Raw genomic sequence first — 18634 nt, 5'->3', positions numbered from 1 at the left:
TCCTCATTATGACTTAAGAAAGGCAGCACCGATATAGTAGACTAACAAGCACATCTGGACATCTACTGGTAGTGTAAGAAAACGGCATTTTATTCAAGAAGGCAACACCATTGTGGTTGGCAATACTGAAATTTTTCTTAATTAAAAAATTTCCACCAGACACTTGGGGTGAAGGATATCTCAGTAAGAGAATTTTTTCCCCCTGATTTCTTTTTACTGCATCAGGGAAAAAAAATGTAGCACAGTCTGAGCCAGTAGATGAGTAACAGTGTTTGTGATGCCTCTGGTTGTTCCTGAAGAAAACATGTTCAGATAACAAGGGGTCTATTTTAAATCAATACAACTGCTGTTTTTGTTTCCAGTATTTACATTATACCACTTACATATACAGTAATTTCTGAGACATAATTAATGTTTGTTTTTTCCTACTGTTAAGTTTGGTTAATTTTCAGCTCACACCAAACTGAACCTTTAGGTTGGCTGCATGGAGACTGCAGATAAGCCTGTTGAAGACAACAGATCACATGGAAACCAAAATGTCAATCAATGTTGATCCTCCATCACTTCCCGGCCTGTTATCTGAACGCTGTCCTAAGATCACCTGCAGATGAAGGATAAAGACAGCTGCACTGAAGTCCTGGAGTTAGGATAGGTGTGAAGGTTCTTGCTCATCTTCAGTAAGAGCTGCTTCATTCTGCTCCTCGCTCACTTCATTGGCTCGTTCTTCATAAATAGGCTCACCGAGGTCTTCACTGCCTCCTTCACTTTGCTCCTCGCTGTGTTCTTCGCTGGGTTCCACAGTCTGTTCCAGGCTATTTTCCAGAAGTGTGGGAGAATTGCTTATTCTACTTTCTTCTTCAACTGTCTCATTTAAGGACTGGGAAGGAGGTGGTGTGGGAGTATCAGATTGCATGACACTTTCAGTGGAAGAGATGGGGACTTTGGTTAGAGTAGTATCTGCTACCACCTCATTTTGAGGCAAAGATAACTTCTCCACAAGTTTCCACTGAATGATGCTCATGTCTTTTCCACCGGTTGAAATCAGGTGACTGTCATTATGAGTAAAGCTGACATTGGTGACGTGGCTGCTGTGGGCACTGTATTTGTGACTGGGAGCCTATCGCAAATAAATCAGATAGGAAAATTAAACTTTACATGCCAGCTTACAGCAATGGAGGTGACCAGGTAAGGCAGGTAAATCAGCATATGAAACAGGTAATTCAAATCAAAGCCAAAGTCATCAAATCTGAGGAATTAAGCTAGTAGCAATTTCCTTTTAATGTCTATTGTTGGGAGAAACAAAACAAGAGTAATTGGATTCTTACACTTTTTTAGACTATGTTTAAAAAACAACTGAAAGTTGTTTTTCTGTCTTCTGTTTTGTATACTTGTCAGAACCTAGCAGCTTCTATTGAAATGACAGAGAACTTACTAGGTTGGCAGGATTATAGAGGATTTAGAAAAAAGTTCCCTGAGTTTTATAATGCTGGTCATATTTTAGTATGTTTTATATTTTGTATGTTTATATTTTAAAGTTTATGAGAAATTTAAAATTGCCCAAAAAAATCAAAATAAAAAAACCGAACAATATGAATACAATAACTGCCCTCTATATTTTTCCCTTAGGCTGAAAGAGGAAGGAAAAGACAGGTGTGATTCCTGCTGGGATGCTAAGAGAGGGTCCGAGAGGGTCCTGTGCTGCTTCTGCACATTCTAGTACCATTCCCGAGCTGTCCTGTACCATGGACAGCTAATTAGTAACTGTAAATATTTTTTCACCAGTGGGCCTCCCCGGTGGTGCAGCGGTTAAGCGCTGGGCTGTGAAGCTGCCTGCAGCCTCTGCAGCGCCGGTTCTATCCCCGGCTGCTCCCCGGCCACCGGAGGAGGGTCCCACCTGGCGCACAGACCTCTCCTGCTGCCCGCTGCTCCCCTCAGCAGTGTACTTGGGTTCTTCTGCCTGCTCTGCTCCCCGCTCTGGCTCTGGTGAATCCTCTCACCCTCCCACACTTCTGACTGTACTCAGTGCTTGTATAAAGAAATTTAAAAAATATATATATATAATTAATATATATATATATTTTCACCATTGACAAAATTATCTGCAAACAAAAGAGGTTTTATTAAAATGTCTATTAAATTGATTTTACCTTTGCTTTGGAGCAGGGATACTGAAACAAATGAACTTTGCAAAAGTCATCAGCAACAGCTATCACCTTTCTATTGTGGGATCGCACCAGTGCGTTGATGTCAGTGCCGTCGGATCCTTCTGGCCATACACCTTTGTTATGGAAAATAAGGGTGCAGAAAAATCAGGCTGAAAAAAATATAACTGTGATGCTACATTGTGTTTTATTTGATTTTAGAATCTTATTTTCATCTGTGTTCAAACTCTTAGCTTGTTTCCTTTGCAAATGTCTTAGTGGGTCAACACTTCATTCACTCAAGTGGCGTTTTATACAAAATCTAACAATAATAAAATTAAACTGCAAGAACTTCAAGATAGAAAATTTAGACTCAAAAGTACTCAATAGTCTCCAGCAGGTGGTGCTAACAAATTGAGTTTTAGCTTGACTCACATTAACATTAAAGGAGACTTCCCATTAACATTCTTTCTTACTGGGGCCTCCCTGGCGGCACAAGGGGTTGAGATGCAACCTATGAAGCAATCCTCAGCCACTGCAGCACGAGTTCGATTCCCAGCCAGGGAGGTGACCCATATGGCATAGCAGACCTCTCCTGATTCGCCCGCTGCTCCCCTCAGCAGTGTATTTCAGTAGATCTGCTTGTTCTGTTTCCCATGCTCTCTCTGGTGAATCCTTTCACCCTCCCACACATCTGGCCTGTACCCCAGTTCTTGTATGCATAAATAAATCTTAAAAAATTCTTTCTTACTGGAAATGTATAAGGCCATCCACTATTCTACCATGCTTTCTTACTGACTTTTTCTACGACTATCATTTATGCCCCAAAATATAAGACATAGCAAAATTAATTATTCTGAGTCATTAAAAGTCACTGAAGATCATGCGCAACATAATTAGCACAAACCTTTATTAGACTAGATTAAAATTATAGAATAAAGGGGTCGAGATGCTCACCTTCTATGGCTCAGTTCTACTCAAAAGAACAATGTTCTCGGTAAATTTGCTAAAACAAGTTAAAACATTTCTTAACTGATATCTCTTAATACATAAATACTAGTACATTAAAATAACTAGGTAAGTTAAACAGTTATTGGCCATTCAGTTTCTCTGAAGAGCCTCTGCTTCAGTTTTACCCAGAGTAATGATTGGGGACGGTCATTCTGTTTCTCATTTCTTCCTAGCCAAGTATTTTTCTCCATCTCTACAGTTTTGTTTACAGTAAGTACATATTATAGATTATTTTTCTAACATACACAGCATAAAGGAATGTTCACATCTATAATTAGGCTGGAGGAGAAAGTCCCACTTTCAGACAGCAGAGGTACATTATTAAAACAACTGTATTAGGGCCTCTCTGGTGGAGCAAGGGGTTGTCTCAGTACTACGAAGCTATCTGCAGCCACTGCAGCCTGAGTTCAATCCCCGGCCAGGGAGCTACCCACATGGCGCAGCAGACCTCTCCTGTCTTGCCCACTGCTCCCCTCAGCAGTGTATTTCAGTAGATGCGCCTGTTCTGCTCCCTACTCTGTCTCTGGTGAGTCCTCTCACCCCCAACACCTCTGGCCTGCACCCCAGTTCTTGTATGCATGCATAAATAAATCTTTTTAAAAAAACCCAACAGTATTAATATTTTGGGTATTGCTTTGGTGCCATATCCACATCCAATATTGTAATCACTGAGTATAACATCTTTTTAATTTTTTACATGTAAGACTTTACTATTTTAACTTTTACATTTATCTTGTGAGCTTTTCAGAAGGATATAATACAGATTGGGAAACTCACAGAGGAGACAGTTCTAGATTTTCAATTAGGAATGGTTCCCAACTTTTAAGTAATATCTACTAAAAATGCCTTTATATTTCAACAAATGGGGCTTGGACAACAGGATATCCACATGTAAAACAGTACGAGCGGACAAGTGTTGACAAAGATGTGGGGAAACTGAACACTCATACACTACTTGAATAAAAGTGGTACTGCCACTTTGGAAAACAATATGGAAGTTCCTCAAAAGAATAAACGAGCTACCATTTGACCCTGTAATTCCATTCTAAGTATATATACCTAAGAGAAATGAAAATATGTCTATAGTAAAACATGTACTCGAGTGTTCATAGCAGCATTACTTATAATAGCTTAAAAGTTGGAAAGAATCCAAGGTCTATCAACAGATGAGTGGGTAAATAAAATGTGGTATGTGTTTATGTGTGTGTGTGTGTGTGTATTTTTTCACACAATGAATGGGGAGTGTTTCAGGGGAAAAAAATGGAAGTATCAATAGATGCCATAGTAAGGATGAACCTTGAAAACATGCTAAGTGAAGAAGCCAGTCACATATTGTATGATCACATATTATATGAGTCCATTTATATTAACTATCTAGAATAGTCAAATCATTAGAGAAACTAGATTAGCAAATGATGTGGAATGGGGAGATGGGGAATGGCGGCTAATGGGTAGAGGGTTTCTTTTGGGGTAATAAAAATGTTCTAAAACTGAATAGCAATGATGGTTGCACAACTATGAATATACTAAAGCCACAGAACTACAGGCAAGTAGGTAAATTATATGGTCTATGAATGTTATCGGACTAAAGTTGCTATTTTAAAAATACCTTTACAAATTTAAAAACTTATGTTTTCACTTGGAGGGAAAATATGGGAAGAGTTTGGACTAATCTGTAAATTCCTTTCCTTAAATTGTTTTTCATAGATACTGAGGACCAAAAGTTTGTTAGATTCTACAGAGATCAAATCTTGTATTAGTTCAATCTTTAAGGCATTTAATTTCCCGGAATCTGGCATTAATAGTGATGACACTAAACAACACAGATGATTTTTCATTTAGCAATTTAAACAAGTAAATATATATATAAGGACCCCCAAAACTATCTTTCCCCATGAGGTATCATGTACTTACCGAAGACCTGAAAGCCTAGTACACAGGTATATGTTGTCCAATCGATGTCCTTACACTCTGATCGATTCCTGATTAGTTTGCAGCCACTTGGAATGTTCCCTTTAAATTTAGAAACAGGAAGTATAATCATAGTGCTTGTGTACAAATGTATTTGAAAGTGCATCTTGATTCAAACTAGCCACGTTTACTTGTATTTATAATCCATACACTGAAAAACATCAAGACACATTTAAAAAGGAAAAGAAAATGTTTACTTTAACAGGGTGTATAGAACTACAAATTGTTTCCCATTGAAGTTTTTTCCTTAAAAAGCATAAATGCCCGTCCAGTATACTGCTTTCTGCCTCCAGGAAAAATTGCTAAATACAAAAGCATTCACAGCAACATCAATCTCACCGAGTAATTTACATGTCCACACACTTAAATGAATTCATTACTTTCTTGGAGAACTGAACCACATTTGAGATTCTTGTTGCTTTGACAGCTCAGAGTAACACATGGTCTGCCAAGCTAGAGAGGCCAGCATGCATTCTCCCACAATTTAAACTGCATAGTCTGCTCATTATTGCCCTGACAGACATGTCCAGACCCTAGGTTATCACTCATACTTACAGTACAATATCTCATAGTCTCCTGAGTTAGACATTATATATGTGTTGTCTGGAGACCAGTCAAGGTGTGTGATATAACTGGAATGTCCCTAGGAAATAAGAGTTCAGATGTTAGAGAGCATTTAGAGTTCTGAATGGATAATAGTTTAATAGCTAGTACTGTTTTTTTTTTCAGTTTTCATTCATCTGGAATTCCTAAAGTGTAGACAGCAATATCAATACCTCTAGAACTGAACAGGGCCATGGAAATCTTAAGTTTTTTAAAAAAATCTTTTGTTGGGAACCAAAGATGAAGTTTTATGAAGCTATCAGTGACAGCTTAAGAGTTCTGGCAGACGTTGGATCTAATGGAACTCAGCAGAGTGGAAACATTAGGCACTTGGAACTTGGGAGTATCCTACTGGCCTTTTTATCCAGATATCAACAACAAGCACTTAATACCCATGCTAGAATAGTCCAAGAAAGATAGTCTGTGTCCTAGTGGCCACGTCAAAAGCCACCTCGTCCTCCGGTCTATTTCAAGTCACTGGCGTCCCTATTGGAGTGGTTCCATTTTTGAGAATGAAGCATTGATTCTAGTCTTTTTTTCTGGCCTGCTCTTTGAATATCCATGGTGCACCCCAGAGACTGAGGAACATCTATAAATACACTGTTATGTGGAGTTCTCCCAGAAACCTATCTCCAAAGAAGGTTCCAGGGGAAAAGTCACCCAAACTGCATTTCTTCAGAACAGCTGGACCCAATATAATCTAAAGTAGTGCTGTCCTGAACTTTCTGTAGTGATGAAAATGTCTGTTTGCAGTCCAACGTAGCAGGAACTAGCCATCTCTGGCTTCTGAGTAGTTGACATGTGGCACTTTGTGCTCCCAGGAAACAAATTTATTTAACTTCATAAACAAGACATTGTGGCTAGTAGCTGCCATGTTGGATAACATAGGAAGACAAGAGTCCATCTTTTTCTCTACCATCTGACATACCTCTTATCGACTGGTAAATTCCTATATAAACAGATCTGTTTCTGGACACTCATTTCTGTTTCATTAGTCTATCCCCGGCCAACTGTGATAGTTCTGTGATGTGTGGAAAATTTCAGACTACATCAAATTTAGAGAATAAAGTATAGAGAAGAGATATTCTTGTCAAATCTTTTCATCCAGAAACATGTCTCTATTTTTCCAGTTTATGTCTATCGGCAATGCATCCCCAAAGCTGCTGTGCTTTTCTTGCTAGGTTTATTCTCAAAGCATTTATAGCTTTTACTGCTATTGCAAATAGAACCCCTCACCCTCATCACATTTTGATGTTTTTGCTGGTTTGAGGGAAAGCTGATCTTTAGTAACTCCAGAATGGACTACTCTTGCCTATCCAATCCACATCCTCCCCTTTTGTTAAGTACTCAGCTAAAATACTGTATTTCCTAACCTCTTTTGCATCTAGGTGTGGCAAAAGTCGTAAGTGGGACTTCCAAGAATAAGAGAATTGACTTTAAGGAAGAATGCTTCCCCCCCCCACCCCGTCCACCTTGCTCTTATACATTCTTCCTGGAACTAGGATGTGATACTGGCGTTTTAGCAGCATCTTACTGAAAATGATGGAATAGAAAAAAAGAAGGATCCTGAGTCACCATCTCTCTCATTTGTTTAAGTCACCAGGCACTGCAGTATAATTCCTTTTATAGTAATACTGAATCCTATGGCTTGTTGTATTGGCTTTATGGGTTTTCTTGGAGATTTCTGGGTAGACAGTTAAAAAGTTTTTTCCTCTTCTTTTTGATGTGTATCTTCAATTACCAAAATCCTGGCCAAAAACCCCATATTTTCTCACACTTCTTACCTATCCTAATATACTTTTAATGCTTTTAGCATATCACTGCAACTTAAATATATTATATTTCCTGGGCTAAGATCTTGCATAGCAATGTCAAAAGGTACACAATAATGTGAATCAAACAGAAAGGCTTATTGCCATTCAGGTACAAAACAGAAAGGCTTATTGGCAGTCAAGTACAGAATAACAGTTGTGATCCCATTACAAATAGAACACTTAAAATCTTTCAAGGAAAATATACAATGTCCATAATTAGAAAAATGTTTTTGAATTTTAACAGACATATGTTAAATGCTGGAAAACACTCCAAGGTACAATCCAGTTACTGAAAATAATGCTGGTGCTGCTGCTAATAAAACCTGACTTTTACTGAGTACTTTCTATGTATAGGGCATTATATTTAAGTACTTTATATATAGTATCCCCACCTTTAATCTCAAAGCAATCTTAATGAGGATGTCTACTTAGAAGGTCAAGACATTCAGGAGGCAAAGAGAGGTTACCTTTCCTGAAGTCACGTAACAAAGAATTGATGGAGCAAGAGTTCTAACCTAGGTCAGATAAATCTGGATCAAACTGAGTACACCAAAGATGGGCAGAAAAAAAATTTAAAGTGGACTTTTAAGTAAAGGAATTGATAAGTAATCATGGACCTTTTCTGTTTATTTTCAAAGTTGTACACGAAAAGCTGAGATTAAGAAACATATTGTACTTAAGGAACAAAACTACGAAACTTTACAATACTCAAAACTCACATCGAGGGATCTTTGAAATAACTAGTGCCCACCTAGTACCTAGGACAGAGGAACCATCTAAGATCAGCTTCAGCAGCAGCTACTGGCATACTGTTGGTGTAGGCACCAAGCTTGTCACCTTCAGATTATACTTTGGTTTCCCATGTACTATTTGGCCTAAAAGGAAGTGCTGACTGGAGGCAGCTCATGTTCTGTCCTCTGGCATTTAAAAATCTTACTTTAAATGAATAAACTAGAATTCTTATTATAAGTTGGCTTCCTGAGGCTTGGAGAGAGAAAACTTAGTTGCTCTGAGGGAAGTAGGATTCAGTCCCTTACCAGTTACAGCTCTTGTTCTCAACTGACACCTTATAAACCAGCTTTGGAGAACTTGGATGATACAAATCCATCTTGTCTTGTTTCTTAGTTTATAAGGTTGAGAGCAAGATCTTGGCCTATAATGACTTCATGAAGCACATCACTGATTGGGAACTCAAGCATTAGCCAGCGACCCTCTACCAAGAAGTTCCCTTTAGTTTTTTAGAAGTCATCTTCTAAACTGACATTGCCACATAAAGTGATGCCGTGAAGAGGGGCAGGCTGCTTTCTTCCAGTATATTAGAGGGACATTTCATAAAATTCTAAGCCCAGTATGCTTCTGCAGCTACAGGGTTACTTAAATGTTGACTAGTAACAGGAAAAAATTGGTACTAAAATAGTAAATAGAGACATTTTATCTATTTATTTATTTTTTAAGAGGCATGTATTTTTATTTATTTGTTTGTTTGTTTATTTATACATGCACTGGGTACAGTCAGAAGCGCGGGAGGGTGAGAGAATTCACCAGAGCCAGAGCGGGGAGCAGAGCAGGCAGAAGGACCGAAGTACACTGCTGAGGGGAGCAGCGGGCGGCAGGAGAGGTCTGCGCGCCATGTGGGACCCTCCTCCAGTGGCCAGGGAGCAGCCGGGGATTGAACCGGCGCAGCAGAGGCCGCGGGCAGCTTCGCAACCCAGTGCTCAACTGCTGCGCCACCGGGGAGGCCCAATAGCGACATTTTAATAAGGATTCAATCTTCACAATAATCCTATAAAGTGGGAACTATTAGTCTCCAACTTTAAGATAAAGATGCAGAGAAGTTCATTAACTTGCCTAAAGTCACAAACTAGTAAGCAGCAGAGCCAGCTTTAGCCCAGTTTCGTCTGTCCTGTATCATAGCAGAGAACAAATAAAAACAGTTAATATGAGATTTTAAGATTGGCTAGTGGAAGCAGACAACAAGGAGAGTACAGGTGGAGGCAAAGCACAAAATAGAAAATAATTAGAAGAACAGAATGGTTGAGCCTTTCATTATAGCCTCACACAGTACTATGCTCTGTCACAGTGCCTAAGGACTATCAAAATAATACTTTCAAATGCTCTAAGGCAAAAAGCTGTTTAACGAGAAGGCTAGTCTAATTTGATTGATAAACTTGACATTTCTCAACACTTCCAAGGTCATACCATGTTACACACTTCAGTTTCCTTTCAGGACCAGTTGTGTTGCAAGAGCGCAGGATAATAATATACATAATAGAAAATATGAGGCATTATACAATGCAAACTTTGCATTGTATAATGGTTCAACTCCCACTTCTCTGAAACACCATAAAAGCATCCATAAAATGAGGGTTGAGCTAAGTGCTACCTGTAAAATTGTACAATTACATAGGGTTAAATAATATTTGATATACTATTTATTAAGACATGAATCTTTTTAAAAGGCTGCGGTAAATATAAGAAAAAATTGTTGCCTAGTGGTAAACTTCAGTAATATGAAAATTTCTTTCAGTGGAACATTTTATTTGATCATGTTACACAATGAGATACTACTGCACTATTTCATATCATCACAAATATTAAGAAAAATCACCTAAAAGATGGATGAATTTAAATAAACTGATGGATAAGATTCATAAGATTCATAACCACGGCAAACAAAAATAACTATGAGGTTGCTTACAGACTAGTTTATAGGCTGGTTTTAGCACATGGTTCAAAATATGCAAAAAACCCCCCAAACAAGCCAAAAAACCAAACCAGAAAGACAAATAAGTATCTGCTTCAAATAAATGACCTGTGTTTTATTTGTTTTTAATGTCTTACTAATATGTTTACTTATTCCCTTAAAAATCATTTTGTGATAAAGATTTTTAAAGTATTTGTGCCAATAATTCATTACAATTTGCTAATTCTAAATTGACTTCCTAACATACATACATACATACCAAGCTACCACATTTTCTACAAGAGTTTACATGACTACTATGTATTATATGCCAGACACTATTCTATATAAAATTTTAAGTACTTTGTATGCATTAATTCATTTTAATCCAGTGAAGCAGAAACTATCACTATCCTCACTTCATAGACGAGAACGCTGGAGTATGAGGTTTAAGTAGCTTGCTTGTAAGTGGTGAGGTAAGAATTTAAATCCAGGTAGTCTGATCCTAAGTATGTGTACTTAACCACTAAGCCCGGCTGCCTTTCTCATCCTCTCCTCAAGCTCTAACGTGTATTTTTCCAGGTAAAGGGACAACTTTTTCATGCATTGCTAGTACCTAGAATATTTCTGTAGTTAGCATAATACCTGCTTTAATCTAAGTGGTCAATATGTTTACAGAACCGAATTTAATCTTCACCTTACAATAATAAATCTAATCGCTCAATCAGAAATGGGCAACAAATTAAAGGAAATATGTTTCTGTTAATTTTCATAATGCAGTGGCAGAGAGGTGATAAAGGAAATTGTTGGGTGTTGGAGATGACCAGGAACATGGGATAACAGATTAAAAGTGAGATAGCGGGGCCTCCCTGGTGGCACAAGGGGTTAAGACGCAACCTATAAAGGGCCTCCCCGGTGGCCCACAGCCTCTGCAGTGCCAGTTCAATCCCTGGCTGCAGGTGAGGGTCCCACATGGCGTGACAGACCTCTCCTGCCACGCCCACTGCTCCCCTCAGCAGCGTACTTTGGTCTTTCTGCCTGTTCTGCTGCCCGCTCTGGTGAATTCTCTCACCCTCCGGCGCTTCTGACTGTACCCAGTGCTTATATAAATAAATAAATCTTAAAAAAAAAAAAAAAAAAGGCAGCAACCTAGGAAGCTGTCTGCAGCCTCGTAGCACGAGTTCGATCCTGGGCTGGCCAGGGAACAACCCATATGGCACAGCAGACCTCTCTTGACTCGCCCTCTGCTCCCCTCAGCAGTGTACTTCAGTCGGCCTGTCTGTTCCCCACTCTGTCTCTGGTGAATCCTCTCACCCCCCAGACCTCTGGCCTGTACCCCAGCTCTTGTATGCATAAATAAATCTTTAAAAAAAAAAAAAGTGAGTAGACTCTCACGTCTGATCTTACTCCATTTTCTGTTCTTTTCTTTTAGATTTTTAAAAAAGATTTATTTATTTATACATACAAAAACTGGGGTACAGGCCAGAGGTGTGGGGGGATGTGTGAGAGGATTCACCAGAGACAGAGTGGGAAACAGAACAGGCAGACTGACTGGAATATACTGCTGAGGGGAGCAGTGGGCGAGTCAGGAGAGGTCTGCTGTGCCATGTGGGTAGCTCCCTGGCCGGGGATCAAATTCATGCTGCAGTGGCTGTGGATAGCTTTATAGGTTGTGTCTTAACCCCTGCGCCACCAGGGAAGCCCTGTCCTTACTCCATTTTCAAAGTGTCAGTCTAAGGGTTTTCTATGGAAATAGCGCTGACTTAAGAAATCACCTTTAAAATTTGTCAAGAAAGTAGAGAGAGTAATATAAAATTTGCATCAAAAGGAGAAACATTTTCAGAGTATACTGTGAATTACAAAATTCTCCTGCTAGGTAATGTCAGTTTTCAAAGGGAGATATTAAAGTTTAATGCAACTAAGGATAGAAAACAATAGATAAGTCAATATCAATTTTAATTCTCTTTTTAACAAAAATTAAATGGTCTGAAAATTATTACAACTATTTTACTTTAATACTTACAGTGCACTTTCCATATCTGTTATATTTTCTTCCATTTTCTGAGACTGCATAGAGGTAAATAAAGTTGTCATGAGATCCTACAGCCAGCAGGGTGCCATCTAGATTGAAACAGGACAGTGTTAAAAGTGTTGACCAGAGAAATATACTGATAGATTTATTATCTTCAATAATTACCAACAGTTATTTTATTGGACCTATGCTAAATGTTTTTTTTTAATCAGTGTTGTTAAATCTCATCAATTTAACTTAAGTTGATATTTGATGAATCCTTCTATCACAAAGTATACTAGAAAAACTTCTGGTCATCTATATAATCCCTTTCTAGAGATGCTCATGGGCCTTGGACTCTACCCTCATCTCCTTCTAGTTAGTTAAAAATTGAACCCAGGCAGGTTAACCTGCTTTTATGGCTTTAGGGATAGAGTATTCATATGGCAAGCTAAGTGTTCAATTCCTCATTTCAGCTGAGCAATATGATCTCTTCAACTACCGGGGAGGTTCTCTTGGGAAGGAACCACATTCTTTTATGGTCTCCTCCATTGTACTTACTGCATAGCAGATGGTCAGTAAAGTACATTTGATCTTTGGATTTTAATTGCTACATCTGTAGGAGTTATTTGCTATTACAACACTCAAAAAAAAACCCCACAAAACCCCAAAACCAAAACAGAAAAATGCTTCTGCTTCAAGTAACTCTTTAGGCTTCTAGCTTGAACAAGTGTTCTCCTTCTCCTCAAGAGAATAGTATGCTTTCCTTTGAAAAAAGTTACAAGTAGTTAAAAAGATTCTTTGGACCCCACACTGATCCACCAATCATGGGAATCTATTTTCAAATATAAGTAATTGTGACTCAGACTAACTCTAGGGAAGAATGATGTGGATCAAAACAATATTAATAATGGGAAAGGGAATTAGACTGTTACAGAAACAATGAACACTTTGAATAAAGCACAAAGAATTATTCAAACAAAGCTAAAGGGATTTATAAGATTTGTTTAATGAGTTGTTGAGTAATTTATCTAATTAAAAAATCAATCACTACTATGTAACCAGTAACGATGTAATGAGATTTCAGATAACCTGAAGAACCTAAAACTTTGTATTTTGAGTACTACTATAATTTCTTTTATCTTCTCTTATATACACAAAGAAAAGGTTGCTAAATATGTAACATTAAGACTCAGCCTAACACTTATTCAAAATTGTAAGTATGTGCAATTCCAAATTAAAATAAAAGGAACTTGATTATACAGTATTCTGCCTCCAACTGTAAATGCAGTATTAATAGTTCTATATTTATATTTGCTTCATGATTTACAATGTTGTTTAACTTTAGCAGATATTCTGCAGTTTCCTGAAGAGGAATTTAATCCTTTGGCGGGAGAAATATACTCAATAGTAGTGAGCTTTATTGGAAGTGAAAACATGCAATTTCAGAGGAGTGCTATGAATGTCAGGGTGAGGGTATATCTGCTTACCTAGTGAGTATCGCATCACTGAGAGCTGTTCATTCCCGTCTGTGTGGATAGAAACTAGGTCTCTAGTCTCTGCGTCTAGGACAAACCACCTGTTAAGAAGTAAAAACCAAAATTTCTTCAGATATTGCACTTACAGAAAAGAACGATGGCTTATTTCTCATCTGAATTTCACTGCCTGGCCAGACCACGACACACCTTCTCAGCCAGATGACTTGCTCACTTTTATCTCCTACATGAGACACATTCACACATCAGGCCCAGACATCATGCACTGCATTGGGGGCACTGGACGTTCAGAGACCTTGATATGCATAGATGTGGTTCTAGGACTAATCAGTCAAGATCTTGACTTTGACATCTCTGCTTCAGTGTGTTGCATGAGACTACAAAGACATGGAATGGTTCAGACAGAGGATCAATATATTTTCTGCTATCAAGTCATCCTTTATGTCCTGACACATCTTCAAGCTGAAGAAGAGCAAAATAGCGCAACCCCTGCCTCTGAAATGACATGAAAAGAACAACTTTCTGGATAGCTTCCCATTTCTCTCTTTAACTAAACTCCAACAGACGCCCCTGCTCTCTATCTAAGATAAAGATCCCAGGGTGTTAGGGGGAAAAGGATGTCCTAAAGCTAATTCCATACAAGCTTTGTGGACTCCACCCCCACACCCCAGGCCAAAGCCAAAGACACTGGGAACTCCAAATCCCATCACCACCAAAGGGAAGGTGGCTGGGACCTGAGGGTGGGGTTAAGCAGCCAGGTTGGTACAAGGCCAGAAACGTGGGCTTTGGAGGGGTCCCCCATTTTGGCTCTCCGCCAGCTCGCAGCGTCTGGCCAGCTTGGAGAGTGCTTTTTGGGTTTCCAGGTCAGCGGATCAGGTAGGACGCATTAAAGACTTTATTTCCCTCTTTTCTCCCTGAGTTGTACATTTTCCTTATTTCCTTTTCCCTTGTAAATAAACCTTTTATTAACCTTTTGTGTATGCCTGTAGTGGAGTATTAATAAGTCCCTTGTAAGTGCGCGGGTGAGGACCCACAGCCAGGCAACCCGTTCAATATTGGAGCTGCCCTATAACAGTGGCAGCAAGTGCATATAATATCATTATGCTTACTCTCTTCTACCTCAGAGGGGCATTCTCCATAACAATTAATAATGTTGAAGTGCTGTATTTTTACAGCTAATTTAACCTGTGATAATTATTTTAAAAAGATTTAGCACTAACTGAATAATGCAGATCTTAGGGGTGATTAAGGCAGCATTTGATCATAGTGGACATTGTTACAAAATGCACCCAGTCTATTTTAACACACCAATCCTGTTTATAGTGAAGTTCTTTTCCAGTATTTTAAATAAAGTAGTTATTTTATAGGGGATACTTGAAACCAGTATTTAAGCTTTAAATGACAATAATATTGGCATAGAGAAAAAGTAGCAAATGTTTACTATATCAGTTTCTAATGTTTACTATATAGAATTTCCTGTAATATATTTATATACTTTTTCATCAAAATGGAGCTATCAGATGTTTGTAACTGCATCATCTCTTTTTTTTTTTATTTTTTTTTTTAATAGAGGCATGCTTTATTTATTTGTTTGTTTGTTTGTTTGTTTATACATGCACTGGGTACAGTCAGAAGCGCGGGAGGGTGAGAGAATTCACCAGAGCCAGAGCGGGGAGCAGAGCAGGCAGAAGGACCGAAGTACACTGCTGAGGGGAGCAGCAGGCGGCAGGAGAGGTCTGCGCGCCATGTGGGACCCTCCTCTGGTGGCCGGGGAGCAGCCGGGTATCGAACCGGCACCGCAGAGGCCGCGGGCAGCTTCGCAACCCAGCGCTCAACCACTGCGCCACCGGGGAGGCCCTGCATCATCTCTTTTTATCTATCATCTCACCTTGTAAATAAACACACACCTTTAAACAAACAAACAAAAAGGATGGCTGACATTTTATCCCATTTTAAATTTCAAAATGTTTTAAGAATATTAATGAGAAATTGCAGAAATTTTAATAGTAACCTGTATGACATATTTCTCTCTTCTGTGGAAGGATGAATTCATTTTGTAAAATGCTGCTGCTTACAATGTAAATATATGGCCATAGGCATGTTCTTACTTCTGTTTAGGTATTTCACTGAATGCCAACTGTATCTCTTTACTAGGAAAGTCTCATTGGAAAATGACAGGATCATTGCTTTTGAAGATTACACTAGAATCAAAGTGCCAGTCTCCAAGATGGTAGCTACATATAGTAGGTAGCTCACAGAATGAAAATGAATGATAGGAGACATAGAAGAAATGTTAGGGAAGATGAAGGATGTGGGCTGAACTTAACACTGAGGGTGAGCAGTAGTTAGGCGGTGCAGGCAGGAGTGACAGCTGCACAGCAACAGAGGTGGGAAATAGCAGACAGTATGAAGGTGAACAGCACATGGTATTCTTGCCTTTCCAGTACCTCTAACAATTGCATCAGAAGTTCTTTTATTCACATTTATGGGAAGCTAAAGTGCAAAAGCCTCATAAGAGGTCAAACAATTAATTAAATACAACTACATAATAAGTGACTATTATAAGAACTTTTTCTAAGAGCGTTTGAAGGGATGGTGCTTCAAAAGAGTCTGACAAGACAAAAGGCATATAAAGCAAAGACTGAGAACTTAGAAAGGACAACTAAAGGTTGGATAAATGAGAGGAAGGCAGGTCATAGACAACATGTGGAGCTAGTTGGAGGAGTTTAGAGTTCAGCACTGCCTGGCTTCAATTAAGCACTAAATATCTGTAGAATGAATAAATGAACAAATATAAAATATGTCTTGAATATTACAAAGCCAGTTTTAGCATGAATTATTTAATAGTGTGGTATGCAGGAAGAAATGTCTGGAGCAGCAAGAATGGGATTAGACTAGAAAAATAAAGTCATTATTTTAATGTCAACTGGAAGGGACAAGAGCATCAAGTTTTGTTTTTAACTATTCAGATGGGAAAATTTTTATCACTGAAAATAAGTCAATAAAAGGAACTGTAAGCCCTATAACTAAAATCTATAAAGGGATCATTTCCCTTTGCTTCACAAAATATTATTTAGGAAAGGGCTTGAAAGACTTTTTAAATAATGTTTAATGATACTGCTTAACATGCCTTAGTGTACTGAAGGTAGGAGATGAAACACTAAAAAATTCCATCTTTACCTATTAAAGAAATTGCTTTCTAGTTAAACATTCATGAATGAATTTTAGTAACTTGTGAGCTAGATGTTGAAAACTTTTAAGTAATTAACCTAACTTGTTAATTCTGTCTTCTGCTCAGGTAAGAGAAATAGCTACTTGTGAATATTTGAATTTGAAGGCCAATCGTCAGGAAAATGGCTTTGAATCCCTGAGCCATCTTTAATGGTTATTTATTTCCATTTCAAAAGGTGGGTAAGAAACATACTTTATTGCAATTGAACAGTAACCATAGATTATATAGTTTTCTTCGAGAATTTTATTAACCAATTTTTATGGCTACAACTGAAACTCCCTCCAACAATAATTTTAAAGCTCCCACCATTTTCACTGCATGAATTATGTTCTCTTTTCAGAAAAGACTTGAGCTCAGGACCTCTGTCCCTAGAAAAGTTATGGAAAAGACAACAGATCCTCTAGCAAAGGGAATTTTCTAGAAATAAGTACTTGTTTTTCTGTTTTTTAGTTGTATTCTTATTCTAATCTAGAGAATATACAGTGGAATCAAGATTCTGCCTTAATGTAATTTGGAATCATTACGGGCCTTCATATTGGTGCAAAGGACCTAATGGACCTTTCTAAATAACAGCTGTTAAAGGCAGAGATAGGAAATCTTTGGCAAACTATTTCAACAATTCTGACTTGTGTGATTACCAAGTACAAAAATGCAGTGCCATCATTTAGCTTGATGACTTTTTAAAAAGAAACTACACTGATTTCTTCAATGGCAAAAAAAGAATCTTAAGATTTTAGAGCTTGAAACTATCATACTTTAAAGTTTCTAAATATATTATTGGTTCCTAATAAAAGCTGTTCCTAATATAAGTTTAAAATATTTATCATAATGCTAAATGTGTTCTGTTGGTGTCAGGTTTCTAAATATCTCCCATCCCCCTTCATCTATTTGTAAAACTAGGAATGTAAAGTCAAAAACACGGGGAAGAAAGCCCAATTCAACCCTCTTATTTTACAAAAAGAATACTGAAATCCTATAATCTCAAAGACTTGACCAATGATCAACCAACTAGATAGTGGGAGAACCAAGATGGTGCTCTGCTTTGTGCTTTTTCCTGTAACATACCAGGGAAGGCTGGGGAAGATCTTCTTTCTTTGTCTTTGAGATAAACTAACATTTAGGGATCCTGGGAATAAAAGAGATCATAACCTAACGGGGAAGCTTATAACCTAACTAGGAAGACAAGATGACTTCATAAAATGGTACATAGTTCAAAGTAATATGGTCTATATACATTCACACAATAGGGCCTGTGAAGTTTCAGAGCAGGGAGTAAGCAATGAAGCGTAGGTGGTCTAAAATTTCATCACAGCAAATGTGGCAGGAAGTGATGAAGCAGAAACAGGCAGAGAATAGCAGTGAAACTACAAAGAGCAGGAATATATATAACAACTTGGCCATTCTAGCTGGAGTGGTGAGGGAATGATTTTTAATGGGCTTCAAAGTCTGGGATAACAAGTTTGGATTCCATAGTTTAGGTATCAAGAAGATATAAGAATGTTCTAGTCCAGTTAGTTCATAGTTTCTTGCATTTGCTAGATCATTCCCTCTGCTAGACATGAACTCCTCATCCTTTACTGCATTTTCAAGTCAAAGAACTCTTTCAAGGTAGGACCAATCCCTCTTCCTCTGTGAAGTGTTCTCCCCTTTATATCCTTATATGTTACATAGT

The 18634-nt window shown here is 38.2% G+C and overlaps 1 protein-coding gene across 1 annotated transcript in view; it reads right to left on the bottom strand.

The window, feature by feature from the left end:
• Nucleotides 1–643: 643 nt before the first annotated feature.
• EML4 (EMAP like 4) overlaps nucleotides 644–18634 on the bottom strand; it is a gene marked incomplete at both ends in the record, with an annotated part of 81771 nt that continues 63780 nt past the window's right edge. Inside the window, 6 exons of the mRNA XM_084234941.1 lie at nucleotides 644–1117; nucleotides 2148–2278; nucleotides 5067–5165; nucleotides 5679–5766; nucleotides 12247–12344; nucleotides 13725–13813. Of these exons, the coding sequence (XP_084091067.1) occupies nucleotides 644–1117; nucleotides 2148–2278; nucleotides 5067–5165; nucleotides 5679–5766; nucleotides 12247–12344; nucleotides 13725–13813 (979 nt within the window). The remainder of the gene's footprint in view (nucleotides 1118–2147; nucleotides 2279–5066; nucleotides 5166–5678; nucleotides 5767–12246; nucleotides 12345–13724; nucleotides 13814–18634) is intronic.

Source organism: Talpa europaea (genome assembly GCF_964194135.1).
Source record: "Talpa europaea genome assembly, chromosome: 6".
NCBI lineage: Eukaryota > Metazoa > Chordata > Mammalia > Eulipotyphla > Talpidae > Talpa > Talpa europaea.
This window is presented reverse-complemented; position numbering and strand designations above follow the sequence as displayed.